Here is a 20,907-nt window from a genome sequence, read left to right on the forward strand (position 1 = left end):
CAGGGGCTCCTTATGAATGCATGCTGTTAGTGATACTAAAATTAGTATACATCTTAAAATCGATGGCACCTTAGAACAGAAGAAATACTGTATTATGGAATGCACTTTTTGTGCCAAAGGTTTAAATGGAGAAACATCCCATTTCAAGGTTTTTCCATCCAAGCATATTCTACAAATGTCCCAAATTTCAGCATCCTAGTTTATTGAAAAGCACCCTAACACACACACACACTCCTAACATGTGGAAAAAGCAGGTGAACTCATTACTAACAGGTTTAATTTAGAACAAAAACATCTTTAAATGCATTTATAGAGCACAATACAATATATGCCAAATAAATGGAAATGTGTGACACAATGATATCGGTGAACTGCCAATTACGTAAGAGAACTGACTATGCCACACGCAGAATGAACACCCAAACTGGTATCTGAAGCGAGTGACATTGTTGCTCAATATGACATAGACTGACACTTGTAAAATACAAATTGGATTAAAATTCCTTTCTTAATGATTCTCTTGTTGGTATGGTGTTTTGGCCTACTAGTGTACATCCCATTTTTGCCCAGCATGTTAATCTGGTGATAATGAAGTAGCTTGCAACCTACGCAAAATCAAACGTGACTGACAGCATACACAGGCCCTTTCCAAAAGGTATACAGTTTCCTTATGAGGCTAGACATACTACGATTATTTGTTGATGGTTTCTTGATTTCCAAGATTTTCTTCGAAACATTACAGGCAATTCTGATAGCCTTCAAGATTACAATGCTATCTGTATTTATATCCCAGTAAGTGTGATCAAATGTAAAGTGATTTATAGGATCCATATACCAACTTTCCACTGGAGTAAGCACAGAATAATGTTGATGACTGTCTATGTTTTGAACCTCTCATTTATGTATTAAAAGTCCTCTCTAAATTGATAAAATAATGAGTAAGTTGGGTTTTCAAAAAATTAATTCTCATTACTTATCTATGTTCATAGAAGCCAACATAGCGAAGTGGTTTGAGCATTGGGTTACAACTCTGGATATACAGACACCTTCAACTTTCTGGAAAAAACTACAGTCATTGCTACCTTTGGTATGTATTCATTTTTTCTTGTCCTACAACTCACTGGTCAAACAGGTTTGACAAAAACAGATTTTTAAAGTGCTTCAAAACATGGTTGTCCACCCAATGACAGACAATAAATGTGGGTGCACACCCCAGCAACAATAATCCTATAATTCCACCTACAATCGTCTAGAAAAAGCAAAACAGAAGTATCACACACTTTCAGCAGAATTTCATTAAAGAGTATTCGTTATTGGTTTTACAAGACTTGTTTTCATTTTTTAAAACTATCTTGTTTTATATATTCCTACTAAAATGTTCACAAAAAGTATACTAGAAATACCATCAATATTATATATTTTGCAGTTCTATTTTCTTTGCAGAATTTTCACCAAAACAGGTAACAACAATAAGCCAAACACAAATACTGTAACTGACATTGGCTGCCATTTATTTTCCGGTCCCAATTCAAGGTGCAGGTTCTTACCTACAAAGCCCTAACCAGTTTGGGACCCGCCTATCTGCGCGACCGCATTTCCGTTTACGAAACCACACGATCCCTTCGATCTTCCGGAGAGGCCCTTCTCTCGCTCCCGCCTCCCATCGCAAGCGCGACTTGTGGGGACGAGGGAGAGGGCCTTCTCTGTAGTGTCCCCTCAGCTCTGGAATTCGTTCCCCAGAGATATTAGGCAAGCCCCCACCCTGACAGTCTTTAGGAGCAGCTTGAAAAGTTGGCTGTTCCAGTATGTCTTCAATGATTGAATGTGCAATAATCCCTAACTCTGCATAAAATGCCCTCAGAAGCACTTTATTTTCTGGTTTGTGCAATTAAACCCTACCTTATCCCCCAGATCCCTGTCCTGATACACTACATTGCCCTCTCACCCAGTGTTTTAAAATTTTAATCATCGCAATTGGCCCTGCCTACTGTGATTATCTTGTGTTTTAATATTCTGACTTCATATTGTTGTGTTGTTTATTTTATATTTGTTTTTATATCTTATGTTATTTTATCTTCCTATTTTCTATTGTGTTCTTGTGTTACATTGCTTTACTGTATTGCTGGACATGGCCTCATGTAAGCCACCCCGAGTCCCCTTGAGGAGATGGTGGCAAGGTATAAATAAAGTATTATTATTATTATTATTATTATTACTATTATTACTATTGAACTGCAACTCTGAGGACCAGGGATCAAACCTCCACTCTGCATGGAAAGCCACTGAATGATCTTGGGCAAGTCACATCTTTTCAGCCTACCTGGAAACCACTCTGAAAAAATGTTGCCAAGAAAAACCCATCATGGGTTTTCCCTAGGGTCTTCATAAGTTAGAAATGACTTGAAGGTACATAACAGCAACAAGGGTTGATGAATGCAAGGCTGGGGTGAAAATTGCTGGAAAAAACATTAACAACCTTAGATATGTAGATGATACTACTTTGATGGCTGAAAGTGAGGAGGAGCTGAGGAGCCTTCTAATCAAGGTGAAAGAAGAAAGCGCAAAAGCTGGGTTGCAGCTAAACATCACTAAAACCAAGATTATGGCAACAAGAATGATTGACAACTGGGAAATAGAGGGAGAAAACGTGGCCATGACAGACTTTGTATTTCTAGGTGCAAAAATCACTACAGATGCAGACTGTAGCCAGGAAAACAGGAGACGCTTACTTCTTGGGAGGAGAGCAATGATCAATCTCGATAATATAGTGAAGAGTAGAGACATCACACTGGCAACGAAGATCCGCATAGTTAAAGCAATGGTATTCCCCATAGTCACCTACGGATGTGAGAGCTGGACCTTAGGGAAGGCTGAGCAAAGGAAGATAGATGCTTTTGAGCTGTGGTGCTGGAGGAAAGTTCTGAGAGTGCCTTGGACTGCCAGAAGGTCCAACCAGTCCATACTCCAGGAAATAAAGCCTGACTGCTCACTGGAGGGAAGGATAGTAGAGCCAAGATGAAGTTGTTTGGCCACATCATGAGAAGACAGGAAAGCTTAGAGAAGAAGATTATGCTGGAGAAAACGGAAGGAAAAAGGAAGAGGGGCCGACTAAGGGCAAGATGGATGGATGGCATCCTTGAAGTGACTACACTGACCTTGAAGGAGCTGGGGGTGGTGACGGCCGACAGGGAGCTCTGGCGTGGACCGGTCCATGAGGTCACGAAGAGTCAGAAACGACTGAACGAATGAACAACAACAACAACAACAGCAACAATGATCACATGCTAAGTAATATTGGACACCTTTCCTTCCACGAGAGAAACAATAAAACCACTACTGTTCCAAAGGGTTGCATCCAGTGCTGTCCACATGCCAATGGAACAGATACTACTAGTAAACTACTAGCACACTGATAAAAACAGATACTACACTTGATCTTAGCCAAAAGACCGAGAAGCCAAATTTATTATAAAACCTGCCCAACTAAGAAAACTCTTTCTCTCACAAAACAGGGTCTCTTGTCATGGCAATGAACTTATTTAAAATCATTCTGTAATTTAATCTAATCCAATTTTAGCAAATTTATTATTTAATCAAGTTTTAAGTGCTTAAATTTTTTTTAGCTAATTGTTACAGGAGTGTTTCTTGTGTCTTTGTATATTAGTCTTTTATCATTGATATAGTCAGAGGACTAATCAATAAGCAAGTCTATTTATCTATTAGCACACAGATGCATCCTGACATTACTAGCAGCCTCTCCTCACTCCATTGCATACCCTAAAAATCTGTTCCAAAAGCTCAGAAGTATTCGAGCGACATACTCATGTATAGGTTTAGAAAAGTTAGTCTAAAAATCCACGAAAAAATCCTGGGTCAACTTATCCACAGGTCAATATAAGTATTGTACTTTAATTCTTCTTTAAAAAAGGAAACATTTTCCTTTCTGAACAGAGTGGCAAAAGGTGGGAGCTCCTGGGAGAATCTGCTTTGTTTCTGGCCTTTCTGAATGCCTAGCAGCCCTAGCTGGAAAAATGGTGCCATGGTGGCAGTCCTTTGGTGCCCCCCTCAAAGGTGAGGCTAGAGCTGGCCTCCTCATACTGCGGCCATCCAGCTGTTTGTGCCTCCAGTTCCGAGTTCCTGACCACTGAACAAGCTGGTTAGGGAAGCCAAAACAGCTGGAGGGCTGCAGTCTGAGGATGCTTGGACTAGGTGGTCCAGACCTTCTTTTATGCTTTTCCAGGATGGACTAAGCCCAAGACAATCCTCGATTTATCTACGAGTTTTTTATGCTTCTATTCTGCCTGATGAGGCTGACTGAGAACATATTGCCCTAACTCATTGCACAGCCACTTTTTACTGTTCATTTCTCATGTTGAATATATGAATTCACTATGCTATTTATAGAACTTATTACTGGTTTTAATGATTATTCTGTTATTTGTGAATTTTTAATTGCTTGTTTTAATGGGTTTTTTTTACTGTTGTTTATTTCTATTTTGTTTTTGTCTTTGTAAGCCGCCCTGAGTCCCATTGGAGAGAAAGGACGTGTTATAAATAATAATAATTACTATTATTAATATGTATTATTAATAATAATAATTAATATTAATGTTTATTATTAATAATAATTACTATTATTAATAATTAAAACTACATTTTTGCTCTCAAAACCTGTCATTGGCATAAAGTTGGCATATAAATGAGTATATATGGTAAAAAAAACAGGCTGCAGAAATGAAAACAGGAAAGGGAAACCACTGTGTGAGAAACTGGCCATTTGTGCATTGGAAATACCATATTTTAAGTCATTTTAATTAGTGTCTTGCCAGCTTATGAAGACATTGTACTATGGTCAGCTCAATAGTGAAAAGGTTTAATAAAATGGGAGTGTTTCTTTAAAACAGCAAAGAATACAGAGGAAGGAAAGCGTGTTTGAGAAATACAGAGTAGTGATACAAAGGGTGGACACGTAACTTCTAATCCTAATACCTGTGAAGAGCACATTTTCAGTGATGTAACAAGAGAGGGTGTGCCTTGGATTACTAAAGGATAACAAATGGCAGAAAAGAACAAATATGTGGGTGAAACGCCTACACCTTTAACTCAGAGGACTTCTTAGTATCCTAACTTCTTCCAAGGAATAAACAATTTGTAAATAATTTAACAGACAACAAGATATTAACAAAAATTCCTAAAACATGATCAATATCAACAAAACTGAAAATCCTTGAAGTAACAAAGCATCAGCCACAGAGGCTGAAATTTGACAGAAGTAAAAGAAATATGAAAGTTGGTTCTGAGGCATCAGCTCAATGATGCTACACAATAGGACTTCAGTAACTAAGGCTCTGCCTCGCCACACTTCATCCTCTCTCTTTTTATTTGGAATAGATGATACACATTGATTAGCATGTCTCATGAATAATAAGAGCCGGAAGACACCAAAGGGCATTCAAGTTCAATTCACACACTCCAAGTGTGAACTTCTTTCTTGCTCTCTAAACACACATATGCAATTTCCCACATACAAAATCTACCCTGTAAGCAATAGCCATGGAAAAAGCTAGTTCTAAATTACCCACAGAACAACATTTGAGTTCAGTTCTACCAAGGACAAATATTTTAACATGAATTATATTCCAGATCAGCCACTGCATATTCTATGAGAGAGTTCTGGACAAATGGCATTATCAAAGTAGCAAAGAGTACAAAGCAGAAACAATCACAACTGTGACACACTACTTAGCATTTTATCTCACTCATTAATTCCCACACAATATTTTTCAAAAGATAAATTTAGTTTGAATTCAACCAACATTTCAGTAAACCCATTTTGCTCCTCTGTTAAGCAATGCTTCAACAGGTAAGGACAAGCCAGAGTTTCTGTTACGCAACAGTAAACTCCTGTGATAGAGCTGATTACAATAAATGTCAGAAATGAACTTCCTCCTCAGCTCTTTTTAAAGAGCCTCACCCTTGCTTATTGTCATTTCTGAAGCTCTTTCCAAAGAAAGAAAAAATAAAATGCTATGGTTCTTCTGCTAATTTGATTATTCCTGGTAGATATTTTTTTAAATGTAAGCGAACAAAAGGGGTTCAAGCTCCCAAATACTAACCAGACAGGCAAGAAGTTGATATCTGAAGCAGCAAAGGGACAGAACAAGAACTGAAGCTCTTTGTCTTCTAAGTTTTATACAACAGCTAAATAAGACTGGTAAAAAAACCAACCCTCATGCATCTTTTTAGTTTTATTAGAAATTGGAACAAATGGAAATAAGAAACAGCGTATTAGTAAGACGACAAAACATGATAATATACTGAATCTACAATTTATTGCTTGGATATACCTAGATATATAGAATCTGCACAAGTTTCTGCCCAACTATAAAATAATATTTGATGCGAAACATGACTTCATTATAAACTGAAAGTTAATCACAGCACAAATAATCAATTTTCACAAAACCAATTGTTATACTGCTGGAATTGGGAGATGGAGAGAAACCTTTTTGCATGTGGGTGGATCTCTCTCATATCTCTAGAGCACAAAATAGGGCCTGAGCTGAATCAGACCACGGAATATGGAGGAGGCCAAGCTGATGAGTGAACCGCAAAGTAGCAGCCCAGCTATGAAGAGCGAGATGGTGTTTCAAAAAGATGAAGCCAATTTGAAATCATCATATCTTTGCAACCACAGATTGCCCATGAATGAAACTCCTACCTCTTGAAAGGGTGGGGCACAGAGTTTCGAATGATACCTCTCCCAGGGCACAAACAGCCCCTAGCCTCAACCATTTGCAAGATGGCAACTCCGCATCAGAAGGTGTTTTGTGTTCTGCAGTTCAGTAAGACTGAATCTGTAACTGTGGTGCAGTGCCTACACAAGTCCACTTCTTATGCCAGCTGACAACTTGCGATCTCTCATAAGCAACATGAGACCATCCTGGTTGCACTCACTTCAGAACAGAAGAATAGCCGGGTTGTTGTATGAAGAATATTGTGGGGTCAACCTGAGAAGACATCCGGGGCTACTGACCAAAACGCTCCATAAGTCAAGACCCTGTTTGAAATAAAGGCAGGCCTCTGAACTTGAATCCACTCAGGAAATGTGGATCCGTGGTGAGAAATACAAGCAGGAGAGTCAGGGACCACAGTCAAGATGGGAATGCATAATGGTACAGTATACTACATATCCACCTTGGCATGTCCACATATGAATCTAGTGCATTTTGCTACTATTCATTTCTTAACATTATTCAAATTCAAATTTAAAACCAGCATGGATATTAAAATGAACCTTAACACAGTTCATTATACAGAGGAAAACAGTTGCTCCAATGCATGGTCCACTCATGACCCCCTTCTGCCCAAGAGTTTTTTTGACCCCAGGTATAAAAAGCTTTGCAGTGATTAAATATCACAGACTCTTTACAAAGACGAGATTAAACGTATTTCCCTCAGAGCTGCTAAGAGGCAGACTGTCTGGAGTTCCCTACTCTCAAAGACTATGTCCCTGTGGAGGGAATGAAATAGAAACAGTAGAACACATTTTATTGCAATGCCGCTATTACTCAGTGCAACATAGCCAACTTTTACATTCAATCCTTTGCTGCATAACCAGCCATCCCTCACAGAGGATTGTTAGTTAGCTTTTAGAGAACAAGTGTCCAGGATGACTCTCAAAGTGGCAAAATTCTTCGCAGTGGCAACAAAACTGAGGAAGTAACTAACCCTTTGACAGGGGTATTACTTGAAACTATGTAGATGTATCTTGGACAATGAACTCCTCCTGAGATGGGAGAATTTCAAATGACTGTTTGTTTACTGATGGGTCTATGGACCGTAATAAATGTTGTTGTTATTGACCCCAGGTACCTTACTTACTTGTTCTTGAGGTATATAAAACAGGAATAAAAATTTAAAAAAATTACTGATGATAAGATTTGCTAAACAGGCTGATTTTCCTTTACATGAAGTACAGCTGAAGCATGTTCTTCACAGTCCATTATAAACACCACATTCTTCTTAAAAGATTCATGTAAATGTCTAGGTGGGGTTCAGAAACCAAATTTTGGAGACCTCAACAATGAGCTAAGAAGACCCCATTTGGGATTAGGATCCAGTTTCAGAAACAGTGTTCTGATGTATTAAAATGTACCTCCGTAATACAGAAAGCACATCCCAATCACAATAAATTCCAATGTTTCATTTGAATACATACATTTCAATTTGTCTGAAATGAAAGAAGCCCATTGAGAACGAGAGCACAGCACACCCACTTCACATCTTCATGATTCATAGTAAAAGGAATAGGACACTTTGGTCCCCACTTTTCGTCTGGTAAAAGAGAATAGAACTGCTGGCACATTTTCCAGCTATTTTGTTGTTCTTATTTATAGTGAAAACTTCCCACTCATAGAGAAAAATATGAAATTTGGGGAAACTTTACAACAGTGTTGGTTACAGTGCTGTAGAATACCTAAACTGCACATACACTTGTAGATTTTTAAACAAAATCTGGGGGATTAAAAAAAACAATCTAATGTAAGGGAGTTATATGATGCTTCCCAAAGTATCTAGTGAGAAGATTTTTCTCTTCTTCAGTGAGTTGGCCACCAAGGAAGGGTTTATAATCAGAAATGAGAGGGTGAGGCACTCTGAAGAAATTACCTCTAATTATCAAGCTGTCCCAACTTCTCTATTTCCAAACAACCACAACACAAAAACATTTACGGAAGTGATATCAAATGTTTTTAATCTTTTACTGTACAGCTTCCACCTTGCAGTTAAAACAGCATAGGATGCAAATAGGAATGAGATTATTTTCCATACATGCTGTATGTACATGGCAAATAATACAGGTTACAGCCTGTGTTGGATGGGGTCGCACTCCCCCTGAAGACGCAGGTTCACAGCTTGGGTGTGATCCTGGACTCATCGCTGAGCCTGGAACCCCAGGTTTCGGAGGTGACCAGGGGAGCATCTGCACAGTTAAAACTTGTGCGCCAGCTGCGCCCGTACCTTGGGAAGTCTGATTTGGCCACGGTAGTCAACGCTCTGGTTACATCCCGCCTAGATTACTGCAACGCTCTCTACGTGGGGTTGCCTTTGAAGACAGCTCGGAAGCTTCAACTAGTCCAACGCTCGGCAGCCATGATACTAATAGGAGCGGGACGCAGGGAGCATACAACCCCCCTGTTGCACCAACTCCACTGGCTGCCGACTTGCTACCAGGCTCAATTCAAAGTGCTGGTGTTGACCTTTAAAGCCCTAAACGGTTCCGGCCCAAGCTACCTTTCCAACCGCATCTCAGCCTATGAACCCACCAGAACTTTGAGATCTTCCGGGGAGGCCCTGCTCTCAATCCCGCCAGCTTCACAAGAACGGCTGGCGGGGACGAGAGACAGGGCCTTCTCGGTGGTGGCTCCCCGGCTGTGGAACACCCTTCCCACAGATATTAGATTAGCACCATCTCCAATGGTCTTTCGCAAAAAAGTAAAGACCTGGTTATTTGTGCAGGCGTTCGAATAATTAGTGCAAAGACTGGTAATGACATAGGAATGGAACAATGGATGACGAATCTGGATCATGCTTTTAGTGACGAGACACCAGTGAATGGTTATCGTAGTAATTGTGTATTAATTGTATATTAGATTAGGTTGTTAACTGTTTTATATTGGTGTTGAATTATGCTGTGTTCTGTGTTTTGTGAACAGCTGTGAGTCGCCTTCGGGCTGAGAACAGCGGTATAGAAGCAGAGTAAATAAATAAATAAATAAATAAGATGCATGAATACTCTTTTTTAAGTTTATTTTTAACATAATATTTTCAGGCTATTTTCAGTCTCACAGCTGGAGGGCACAGGGTAGGGAAAACTGAATGAGGTACTCTCCATATTTAAAAAAGTGGAAATAGGTTTAAATACTGCTTATTCTAATAACAACACAATAAACAGAAGCTAAATTAGATCCACTAAAAGTTAGGATTGATTAGAATATGGTCTCCAACGTTTATAATATAATAATATACAAATTGAGTTTTCATTATCCGAAATGTTTGGGAGAAGAAGTGCTTTGGATTCTGGATTTTTTTTCAGATTTGGCATATTAGTGTTTATGTATACATATGTATATTTACATAAATATACATATGTATACCTCCTTCACCTGGAAACCAATGCCCTCACTGTGGAAGAAGATGCAGAACAAGAATAGGGCTCCACAGCCACATACGGACCCACAAGAACACTGGAAGACAATCATCCTTGGAAAACGAGGGATCGCCTAAGTAAGTAAGTAAGTAAGTTAATTTACATAAATGAATTCTGTGTTCAAACTTGGAGCTGAGATCCAAGTTTTCACACAAAATTTATTTATGATTCATAAGTGTAGCCTGAAGATTATTTTATACCTAACAATAAGAATAAGCACAACAACAGCAAGAACAAGAACAACAACAATAATGGAAAAGCTTACATGACACGAAGATTTAAAGATTGAACTGCAAAGACCGTGGCACAAGTCAGTAAAGAACTTGGCCTGGACTGAAAAACAATCAGCGCTGACAAAATTACCACCTGTAAGCTGCAAAAGGCCACTCTGCTCAGATCTGCACATATTATTCGCAAATACATCACACAGTCCTAGATACTTGGAAAGTCTCTGACATGTGATTTAATACAAAAGCCAGGATAATGATCTTGTTTACTGTATCTAATGAATAAGATTATTATTATTATTATTATTATTATTAATAATAATAATAATAATAATAATAATAATATTGTACCCAAAACTACATTTGTGTGCACTGAACCACCAGAAGGCAAAGGAGTCACTATCTCAATCTTCTGATGTGTTTCAGAATATTTTGCATTTTATAATTCTGGATAAGGGGTACTGATGTTGTAAAATGCTAATGGACAGTAGGTAGTTATCCCGAAGCTTCTACTGAATTTTCCAATTTGAACCTAGTTGTTGATTTCTTAAACCATCTTCCCAACATAAAAATATGTAAAGTTCTGTATAACTTATGCACAAAAGTGTTCCAAAAGTGACTTGCAACAAAAAAAGGATAATTAGGGTTACGAAGGTGCTAATTCCCCATTACACACTGCTTGCCTTGATTTTTACCAAAAGACATTGAATCAGAGGCTCTAGCTCCTCCCATGGTGCCACTGCCTCTTTCAGCATACCATATTTTTGCAACGCTGGCTGTAACAGCAACAGTGGTTCTAAAACATGTTCAGAGGTGGGATTAATATCTTCAAGGAGTCAGGAGATAATGGAAACGATACTGCAGGTCTTGTTGGTAGTATCCCTGTAAGGGGCAACAGATTTGTGGATCTGGTAAGATCATACAAATCAGTTACTGTATATATTCATGTGTAAGTCTGACCTCATGTATAAGTCGAAGGCAGGCTGGGGTCCAAAATTGTGGATTTTTGATATAACCCGTGAACTAGTTGAGTATCATTATGCAGAGAGGGAAAAGTACCAATGCTGCACTTTGGTTGCCAATGCCATTTACCAGAAGCAGCCCTGCAAAAGAGAGAGTAGGGGAGGCTAAGTGCTTATTTTTGCTTCTCCCAGGATGACTAAGGCTGAGCCCTTGCCTTTTGCAATTCTACTCAGAGAAGAAGATGATTGCTTTTTAAAAAGAGTTTTATAAGTACAGTAGTCACACTGAACCGTGGATAAGTCGACCCAGGTTTTGGGGTTGATTTTTTGACTAAAATTTCTCTTATAAGTATTTAGGGGACTTTGCTATATGAACAGATGCATTCAGTAGACGTGTCTTTAGAAAACTTAATGTCACCCATTAATTTCTGAGCAATATTGGGGAGTGGTGAAATAAAGGTAGGAGTGCAATTCTTGCAAGGGGTACATGAACTTAATTATATGAACACACTGTAAATGTAACTAAACCTGGAGCAACTTCAACATCACCCCACCCATCTATACAGAATGCCTAGTTACTAATTTATTATTGCATGCACAGAGGTAATAATTGTTACTCTGGTTTTTTCCCCAAAGAGAAACTTGAATAGAAACAAGAACAATGTCATCACCAATATGCCATTTGGTCATGTGCTCAGCTCTGTGCACGAGCATTGCAAGATAGAGCAGAGTTACTAAAACACATATGACTCTTGACTGTAGAAACCACGCCAAGAAGGTGGAAGTGATTAATGTTTTTATTTTAAGAGCTATCCAGCAGATTGGTGAAGTTTTCAAAACTAAAATTGTTTACAGTGAACATTGTATTGTTACCTTCTGTCTGTATATATCACTTGTGGAATAATTTGTGCCACACTTTTAAAATATGGCATTTTAAAAAGGTACTTATTTGATAAGAAGAAGAAGAAGAACTTTATGTTTCTACCCCGCCTCCTTCTCCCCGAAGGGACTCAGGACGGCTTACATGCAAAAATCTTTTTGTAATACATATTTTTAAAAAGACTAAAATTTCTAAACACATACATGATTCTACTCAAGAGTGTCCCAACCTAAGAGTATTTTGAGTTAAGAGCTATTTCTCAGCCCAGGTTCCACTTTGACATAAGAGGAGAATTTTGAGTTAAAAGCTAGCACCGGAGGGAGCGCCAGAGTACAAGGCTTTCGGGCAGTGGTTCTCAACCTGTGGGTCCCCAGGTGTTTTGACCTACAACTCCCAGAAACCCCAGCCAGTTCATCAGATGTTAGGATTTCGGGGAATGGAAGGCCAAAACATCTGGGGATCCACAGGCTGAGAGCCACTGCTTTAGGGTTTCAAGAGAGCAGTATCCATGCCTCTGTGTTCATACTCTTGTCCGCTTTGGAAGATTGCTGTCTGCTTTGCTCTTGTTTGCTTTCAGGAATTTTGGGTTAGTTGATTTTATGTGGTTTTTATTCCTGGTGTGTTTGGCTTCATGAAGAGAGACAGCAAGAGAGAGAGGGAGGCTGGAATGAGTACAGTATGGAGAGAATGATGCTTTTGCCTCTTCACTTTGGGCTTCCTTGCCACAACTTTATGCTACTACCATTTTAGAGTTGATCTTTTTTATTGCTCCATGTGAATGTGTAGGTTTTGCCTTTCTGTTACACTGGCTAACACACATTTTGTTGCTTGAAATGTGCTTCCCTGCCACAACTTTGTGCTTCTACCATTTTAAAGTTGATCTTTCCCACCCACCCCCAATTGTTCCGTGTGCATGTGCATTTATACATTATTTGTTATTTATAAAGTACTTTTTCTTATTTAAAAACATGTAACAAAAGGGGAGGGCAACCGATTAATAGCATTTCAATGTACAAATCTGCTTTGGATAAGAGCATTATGAGTCAAGAGTTCAGTCATGGAATGAATTAAACTCCTAAGTCAAGGTATCACTGTGTAGGGTAGTATGACTATTTATGCCATTATTTATGACTTACTTTTCTCTCAAAACTGGAATTGAGAATAGCTTACAAATTAAAAATACAGTTAAAACATAAAAATCATAAGGCTATGCTGGTGCTATTGGGGCCTCGATTTTCTACAACGAAAATATCTTCTTCCAAATATTCTGGTTCTGTCTGTCTTTGGAGGTGATGTTGGACATACCTCACTTTCTTTCACATTGGTATTCAAAATGAAAAAAAATCAGTAAGATAATTTATTCGAGAGAATCCCAAAACCAGAGTCAAATGTCCTCATCCTCTGTCTTTTGGCAAACATTTACAAATTACTGCATTGAACAGAATTTCTTAAAGTAAGTAGTAAGCAGAGAAATAATGACCAGTAAAATCTGCAAAGGATATTTATTTTAATCAATCACAGCTAAACATTTGAATATACTGTCTAAACATGTTTATATTAGATAAATGACTAAAACTTACCGTCACATTAAAGATCTTGAGGTCAGCCCCGTATACCTTCATCTCTTCTGGGAAATCTTTATAAGTATTCAGGTAAGGAATGTAACCATCCATTACAAACCTAAGGTAGAAAGGAAGGAAGGAAGAAAGATCCAAATTATTTGGGTCTAAGTTGGATCTCAGGCTTCAAACACTTAACACAATGATCTGTATAACTGAAGGACAGCCTTCCTCCAGGATTTCAGTATGTATTCTGCCTAGGTTTCCTTTCACAGTCACGTAAAAACTTTTATTCTATTAGGGGTTTTTTATGTCAGGAGCCACTTGAGAAACTGCAAGTCGCTTCTGGTGTGAGTGAATTGGCCATCTGCAAGGATGCTGCCCAAGGGACGCCCAGGCGTTTTACCATCGTGTAGGAGGCTTCTCTCATGCCCCCTGCATGAGAAGTTGGAGCTGACAGATGGGAACTTACCCCCCTCCCCGGATTTAAACCGCTGGACTTTCAGTCAGCAGTTCTGCTGGCACAAAGGTTTAATTCATTGCACCACCAGGGGCTCCTTTTAGATGTTCTATTAGATGTTTGGAGATGACTGAAGATGGCCAATATAATTTTGTTGTTTTGGTCAGTTTCATGCTCCCATCTTAAATGTTCTGGTGCTAGAAATTAAGGTGACTTCATGAGCTCTGTTTACCTTCCTACATCAAAAATCCTCCGTTTGCCTAGTGCATGGGGCCCTATCATCTCCCACAGCTAGAAGAGGTTAAGTGGAAAGACACATCTGGTAAAGGGCTCATTTAATCACAGTTATGTTTTGCTTCAGAATCGGCCACACAGAAGTAGATCTCCAGTGCCAGTATTTTACGATGCAAAATAAAAAGCAATGTCCCAGAATTTCAGTCAGGTATCTTTTTCTTCTACAAATATGTACAAAAAGACTGACCAAACAAATCAACAAGTCTGCCTTCCACTTGTATGGGTTTCATATTTGAGGTCTTGATGACAGGCAGTCCCCCAGGTTATGGAAAAGAGAGAGATTTTGTAAGTTTGTTCTTAAGCTGAATGTGTATATGTTGGAACAGGTACCTTTTTAAGTGTAACCACTTCAAGATTCTTCAATTACCATGTGGAACAGGCTCCTCCTCCCCTCCTTGGTGACCCCAGGAGTGCCCCCCTCATTCCCTCCTCACCCCACGAGAGGTGTTAGTCATTTTCCCACTTTCATGGAGGGAACTGCACCCTTAACCCCCATGAAAAGGAAGGGTGTAATTCTTTTGATACTGAGATACCTTTTTATCCTAGGCAATGATGAGACAAAAAAGTATCCCATAATACAAGTAAGCAGAACTGACACGGTCTGGTTGTGAATAGAATGACTCCATTCATAGAAAATCAAAATCCCCTTCATGAAAGAAGATGAAAGAAGATACTAGAATTCATCAGGGACAGGAAATACCTCACAATGAGAAAAATATGTATTACTTGGTTGTATTTTATGTGATTTTTATTACATTTTATTTCATCTCATGTTTTTGGCTCTGAATGGTCATTGTTAGACACACCATTCTGCAAGTACAAAGACTTCACAGCACATGAAGTATTTTATACCCTATAGCACAGATTACACCCCACAAACTCACACAGTGAAAGTTTTCTTTCAAGCTAGTCTATATAAGTATTGTCTGTGAGCAGTTAGGTTTTAAGGTATGATGTATTAATATTATAAATTAAATCAATTATTTGTATTCATGGGTTATGTATCCACCGATTTTACCAACAAATTACTGTATTTCATCGCATAATAGTCGGCATTGCATAATAGTTGCAGCCTCATTTTCAGGGTGACAAAACCAGTAAAACGCATATTCCTCACAGAATAGTCGCAACCCTAGTTCACAGGTGTAACTATTATGCAAAGGGGGAAGACACAAAGGCAGGTGAGGATTCACATGTTGACACGCCACTTCCCCCATAGCTATGGGGCTTGTCTTGGCTGTCAATAGAAACGGGTCTCATAGCTACAAAGAGGAGAGGCAGTCGGGAAGGTTCCTGTGTGTGCACCCATCTCTCCTTTCCAAATTACAGTGGGTGGCCTTGTAGGAAGACAACCCTCTGTAGCTCAGAGGAGAAAGACAGGTAGGCAGGTGAGTCTACCTGCCTCTCCTCTTCAAGCTACTCTGGGGGCACAGCTATGTGGGCTGGTGAGGTTTAAATTGCCCATGTGGTTGCGCCCTCAAAGAGCCAAAGGGGGCACAAAAGGGGCTTTTTAAACCACATAATAGTCCCTCAAAGAGTTTTTTTTAACCACATAATAGTCACCACTGCAGAATAGCCGCACCCCCCTTTTTTTTGCAAAAGAGGGGGCAAGTGAAATATGCGGTGAAATATGGTAGAGGGAAAACAAAAAAGCAAAACTTAATTTTACTGTACATCAAGCACTATGCTGATGTGTAGACATAGCCTGCTGTAGCCTCCCTCAATTTCTCTGAAGCATTTGTTTGAGTCGTTCACTATTCAATGCCCTTTTACTACAAAATTATAAATAATAGGTCTTGAGCATCCACAGATCTTGGTATCCATGGGGTGGGTGGTATCATGGGACCAAACCCCAGAAGATACAGAGGCCTCACCGTAGGTCAGTGGTTCCCAGTCTGGGGTCTGTGGACCACCAGTGGTCCCAAAAAACTAAAATATGGTCCACAGTCTCACCGTTACTACAGTGTTGTAACAGAAACGACTGGTCTCCTGAAAGCCTCTTATAGTGCCGAGGTAACAGGGACATCAGAAGGGGAGAGGCTAACTACCCACGAAAGGCACGACAACAAGCCTCCTGACTGCTGTTTCTCCTCCCTCCCTCCCCGAGTGGAGCCGTTCCATGTGATCCCTGGAAGCGGTGGCACTTTGGTGTCTTCATTTTTAGGCCTGTTTCTGGGGTTATTTGGGATGCTGATTCAAAAAATTGCATTGGATAGACCACATCAGCTCTGGAGTGTTAAATATGGTTTCTGGGGTGAGAAGATGGCGACTACTGGATGGCATATGTTTTGTATCAGAAACTAGAGCTGATGTGGTTTATCCAATGCCATTTTCTAAATCTGCACTCCAAATAACCACACCAAATCTAAAGTTGACCAAAAACCGATTCGTAACCCTTTTGGTACTAAGGTTGGAGAGTGGTCCCTGGTCAAAGTGGTCCCTGGTCAAAAAAAAATTGGGAACCAAACTTCTACTTATTCACAACTCATATAAAAATGTGGCAAGTCTTTGACAACATATTCCAATGATTAAATGCAAATCATAATGTAAGTTCAAACACTAAGGTATTTCGTTAATATTAAGCTTACCTTAAGAGATCTGATAATGTTATTGATTCTCTCAGCCAGAGCAATGCTAAAGAGCAAAAAGCCAGAGTCATTGGCATGGACATTCTCATATCCCCCTTTTTCCTTCTTCCTAAATATAAGGTACCATCCACAGATCCAGACCAGACTGATGTTCCTGTGGAAAGCATTGAAGAAGCATATAAACGTTCTTTTGCTCTATTCCTGCTTTGAAGTAGTTGTTATATTCTAAGCAGCAGTTCAGTTACCATGATAATAGTGTGGCGAAGCAGAGAAGAGAGACAAACAGTTGAGGAAAGTCATGCCAAGGAGAGGGGCTGAATTCTCTTTAAATCTTATGCATTGAAAACTTTAGTGTTTGGAACTGGGGTCTTGGATTTCAAATGTTATTAACTAATCTAAATTCAAACCAACAGAGTCATTCTGCCTTGCTCCATAGATGGGAAACAGAGAATGAATGGGTAAAGAAAGATCCTGAAACCACAAATTAGAGCTGGCTCAGAAAGGTGTGTGTAAGCAAATCATCAGATTACATCTCTACAAAGGATTTCATTCCTCAGCATAGCCAGGAGGATGCAAGGGAATTGATGTAATCTTTAAAAATTAAAACCAACTATTAAGTACAGCACCTCTCTACAAGTTAAGCTTGTAGTGAAGGAAAAATTATTTATCTTTTTTTAAAAAATGGACCACCCAGGAAGAATTAATAAATGATTGAATATATAATTCCATTGATTAAATCTTTCCTGTATCATTTGTGTGTGTGTATATATATATACCTATTAAGTGATCTCCTTTGCATTAAAAGATACATATACAAATGATACAGGAAAGGTTTAATCAATGAAATACAAACACTGGGCCACAAGAAGAGAGTAATAATTGCGTCTATCTTCTGACGCAACAGCACAAAAAGAAGTACTGTCAATCAGCAGCTATGACTCCTCAGATCTGATGATGCAAAAAAACCATGTGGGGAGATTTCCATACAATTCAAGAGAATCTATCACTCTCATCACGTTATACATGCTCAACCCTACCACATTCTTCAGTACCTACCTTTTTGGTTGCAAAATAAGCTTGCAAATGTGATGGCAATGTGTCAAAGAATAGGGACAAACCATTTTTGGGACTGTTAATTGATTTAGAACTGTTTATTATAATTGTATACTCTCCTATCTCCAAAGAGCACAAGGAAGTAGACATGTTACTACCTACGTTCTCATTTTATTTTTGCAAAAGCCCTATGAAACAGTTACTAGCTGATAATAATAGTTTCTAGATTGAGAGGCAATCCCACAAATTTAATGGGGTTTTCTTAGGCAAGAAATGCCAAGAGGTAATTTTGCCAGTTCCTTCATCTGAAACATAGCCTATAGAACAGTGCTTCCCAAACTGTGGTCCGTGGACCACCAGTGGTCCACAAAAACGAAAATATGGCCTGCAGCCTCACCATTACTCACCATTACTACACTGTTGCAACGAAAGCGACTGGTCTCGTGAAACCCTCTTATAGTGGCAAGGCTTAACCCTAACCCTAACCCATACCTAATATTATTATTGCTTGCCATAGCATTGCACTTAATTCCCGGACCCCCTAGAATTTTTGGGCTTGCACAAATCTTGGCCCGGCCTTTTAAATTTTTTTAATTGCCTTGAACAGGCAGGATTACTTTTAATATTTGTGTTATGGCGACAATTTTTATGCTTATATTTTGTTTTGTTAATCTTATGGTTATGTGTTTGTTTGTTTTTTACTTTGTATGTTTTGTGATGTTACTTGGGAACCGCTCTGAGTCCCCTCGGGGAGATGGAGAGGTATATAAATAAAGTTTATTTATTTATTTATTTATTATTATTATTATTAAATATGTTTTTCTGTGCGCGAGCAAATGGCAACTATTGGATGACATATGTTCTGCATCAGAAACCAGAACTGATGTGGTCTATCCAATGCAATTTCATTAATCAGCATCCCAAATAGCCAAACTGAATCTAAATTTGACCAAAATTGATTTGTAACCCTTTTGGTACTGATGTTGGAGAGTAATGCCTGGTCAAAGTGGTCCCTAGTAAAAAAAGGTTAGGAACCACTGCTACAGAACGTGGTATTTGTTGGTTGCCTCCCACCCAAGTACTAACCAGGGCTGTCTCTGGTTAGCTTCCAGGATCATGCAGGATCCCGTGTCTTTCCCCCAAAATAAAAAGGTTATGAAAAACTGCTCTAGCCACTATGCTATACCGCTTTTGGTTTTGATGCTTACAAGTCCTTAATGTCAATGATTTCAAAAAATATGTTTTTTTAAAAAATCATTGACATTAAAGACTGTAGCCACTGCTCACCTAAAAACGATATGGAGGTAGGCTAAAAGTCCCACTACAAAGTCCCAGTAGAATTTTTTGCATGCTTTCTTCAAATCTATTATTAATTATGCACTATTCATATTTGACATAATACTAAACAAGCTTCGATTATTACAACTGTTAATAACATATTTATTACCACTCTGCCTCTGCTGCCTGTAGATGACGTGACCAAGAATAATTGCAAAGAAAACACCCTCTAATAGAGCAGTCCTCTTAAATGTTTGTAAGAAAAGACAAGAGATGTTTTGAATGACACTGCACGTATGTGAGTCATTGAGTAAGATGCGTGGAGCTCTGTTAATCCTTTCAGTCATCAGTTTTGCTTTTTTTATGTTTCAAGATTATGAAGACAGAAACTATTGCTAACTCCAGATTCACCATGAATCACAATAATCCCCATATTCTATTTGTAGCCATCATGTTAACACAGCAGCTTTGCATTTTATTTGAACTAGATTATGCAGGGCATTATAGGCAGTCAGCACAAAACGTAACGTAACGTACAATTTAGGACATGTCATAACAACTTATAAATTTAATAGGCTTCCCAAACATTGTCTACATACTGCACCAGGTGGAAGGTTTCAACTTGGTAGCTCAGAGAATAAATATCTGAAAAGCTCCAAAATTTCATAAGGAGTAACTATAACAAGAGATCAGGAGTCCCCGGTGGCGCAATGGGTTAAACCCTTGTGCCGGCAGGACTATTGACCAAAAGGTTGGTGGTTCAAATCTGGGGAGTGGGGTGAGCTCCTGTCTGTTAGCTCCAAGTTCTCATGTGGAGACATGAGAGAAGTCTACCATCGGATGGTAAAGTATCCAGGCGTGCCCTTGGCGATGTTCTTACAGATGGCCAATTATCTCACACCAGAGGCAACTTGCAGTTTCTCAAGTTGCTCCTGACATGAAAAAAATTACAAGAGATGGTTATGAAGCAACCATTCATTAGTCATAAATAATATGGTGAAAAATTGCAGTTCTGAAGTTCAAAGAGTAGATTAAATTGATCTCCCATTAATATGTACCCCCATAAGAACATATTAGGAAATGTATTGTACAACCTATGGTATAGACTGAGCAAACCCAGTTTCAAAGTATACAGCAGAGACAAAGGAGATCACACTGTGTGAGAGACTGGGAGGACTTGTATCAGAAATACAGAACAGCTCCTACATATGTACCTCATTGAACACCATTTGGTTATCCTACTGACTAGCAGTATGTGAGAGATCTGAATAAAGTCTTATTCAAACAGGAAAATAGTTTTACCTTTCCCACAAAAGAAGTGTAATGAGCCATGCTTCCAGATGACATCAGACACCATAAATCTCCCCATAAAGTTTAGCTTTCCCAAAGATATCTA

The 20,907-nt window shown here is 38.9% G+C and overlaps 1 protein-coding gene and 1 pseudogene across 1 annotated transcript in view; both read right to left on the reverse strand.

Moving 5' to 3' along the window:
• TAF1B (TATA-box binding protein associated factor, RNA polymerase I subunit B) overlaps positions 1-20,907 on the reverse strand; it is a 50,566-nt gene that overhangs the window by 20,594 nt on the left and 9,065 nt on the right. The window contains exons 7-8 of the mRNA XM_060787617.2: positions 17,181-17,334; positions 13,860-13,959 (exon numbers count right to left, since the gene is read on the reverse strand). Coding sequence (XP_060643600.2) covers positions 13,860-13,959; positions 17,181-17,334 — 254 coding nt within the window. The remainder of the gene's footprint in view (positions 1-13,859; positions 13,960-17,180; positions 17,335-20,907) is intronic.
• Positions 3,344-3,461, reverse strand: LOC132762227 (U2 spliceosomal RNA; annotated as a pseudogene).

The sequence above is a fragment of the Anolis sagrei genome, chromosome 1 (assembly GCF_037176765.1).
Source record: "Anolis sagrei isolate rAnoSag1 chromosome 1, rAnoSag1.mat, whole genome shotgun sequence".
NCBI lineage: Eukaryota > Metazoa > Chordata > Lepidosauria > Squamata > Dactyloidae > Anolis > Anolis sagrei.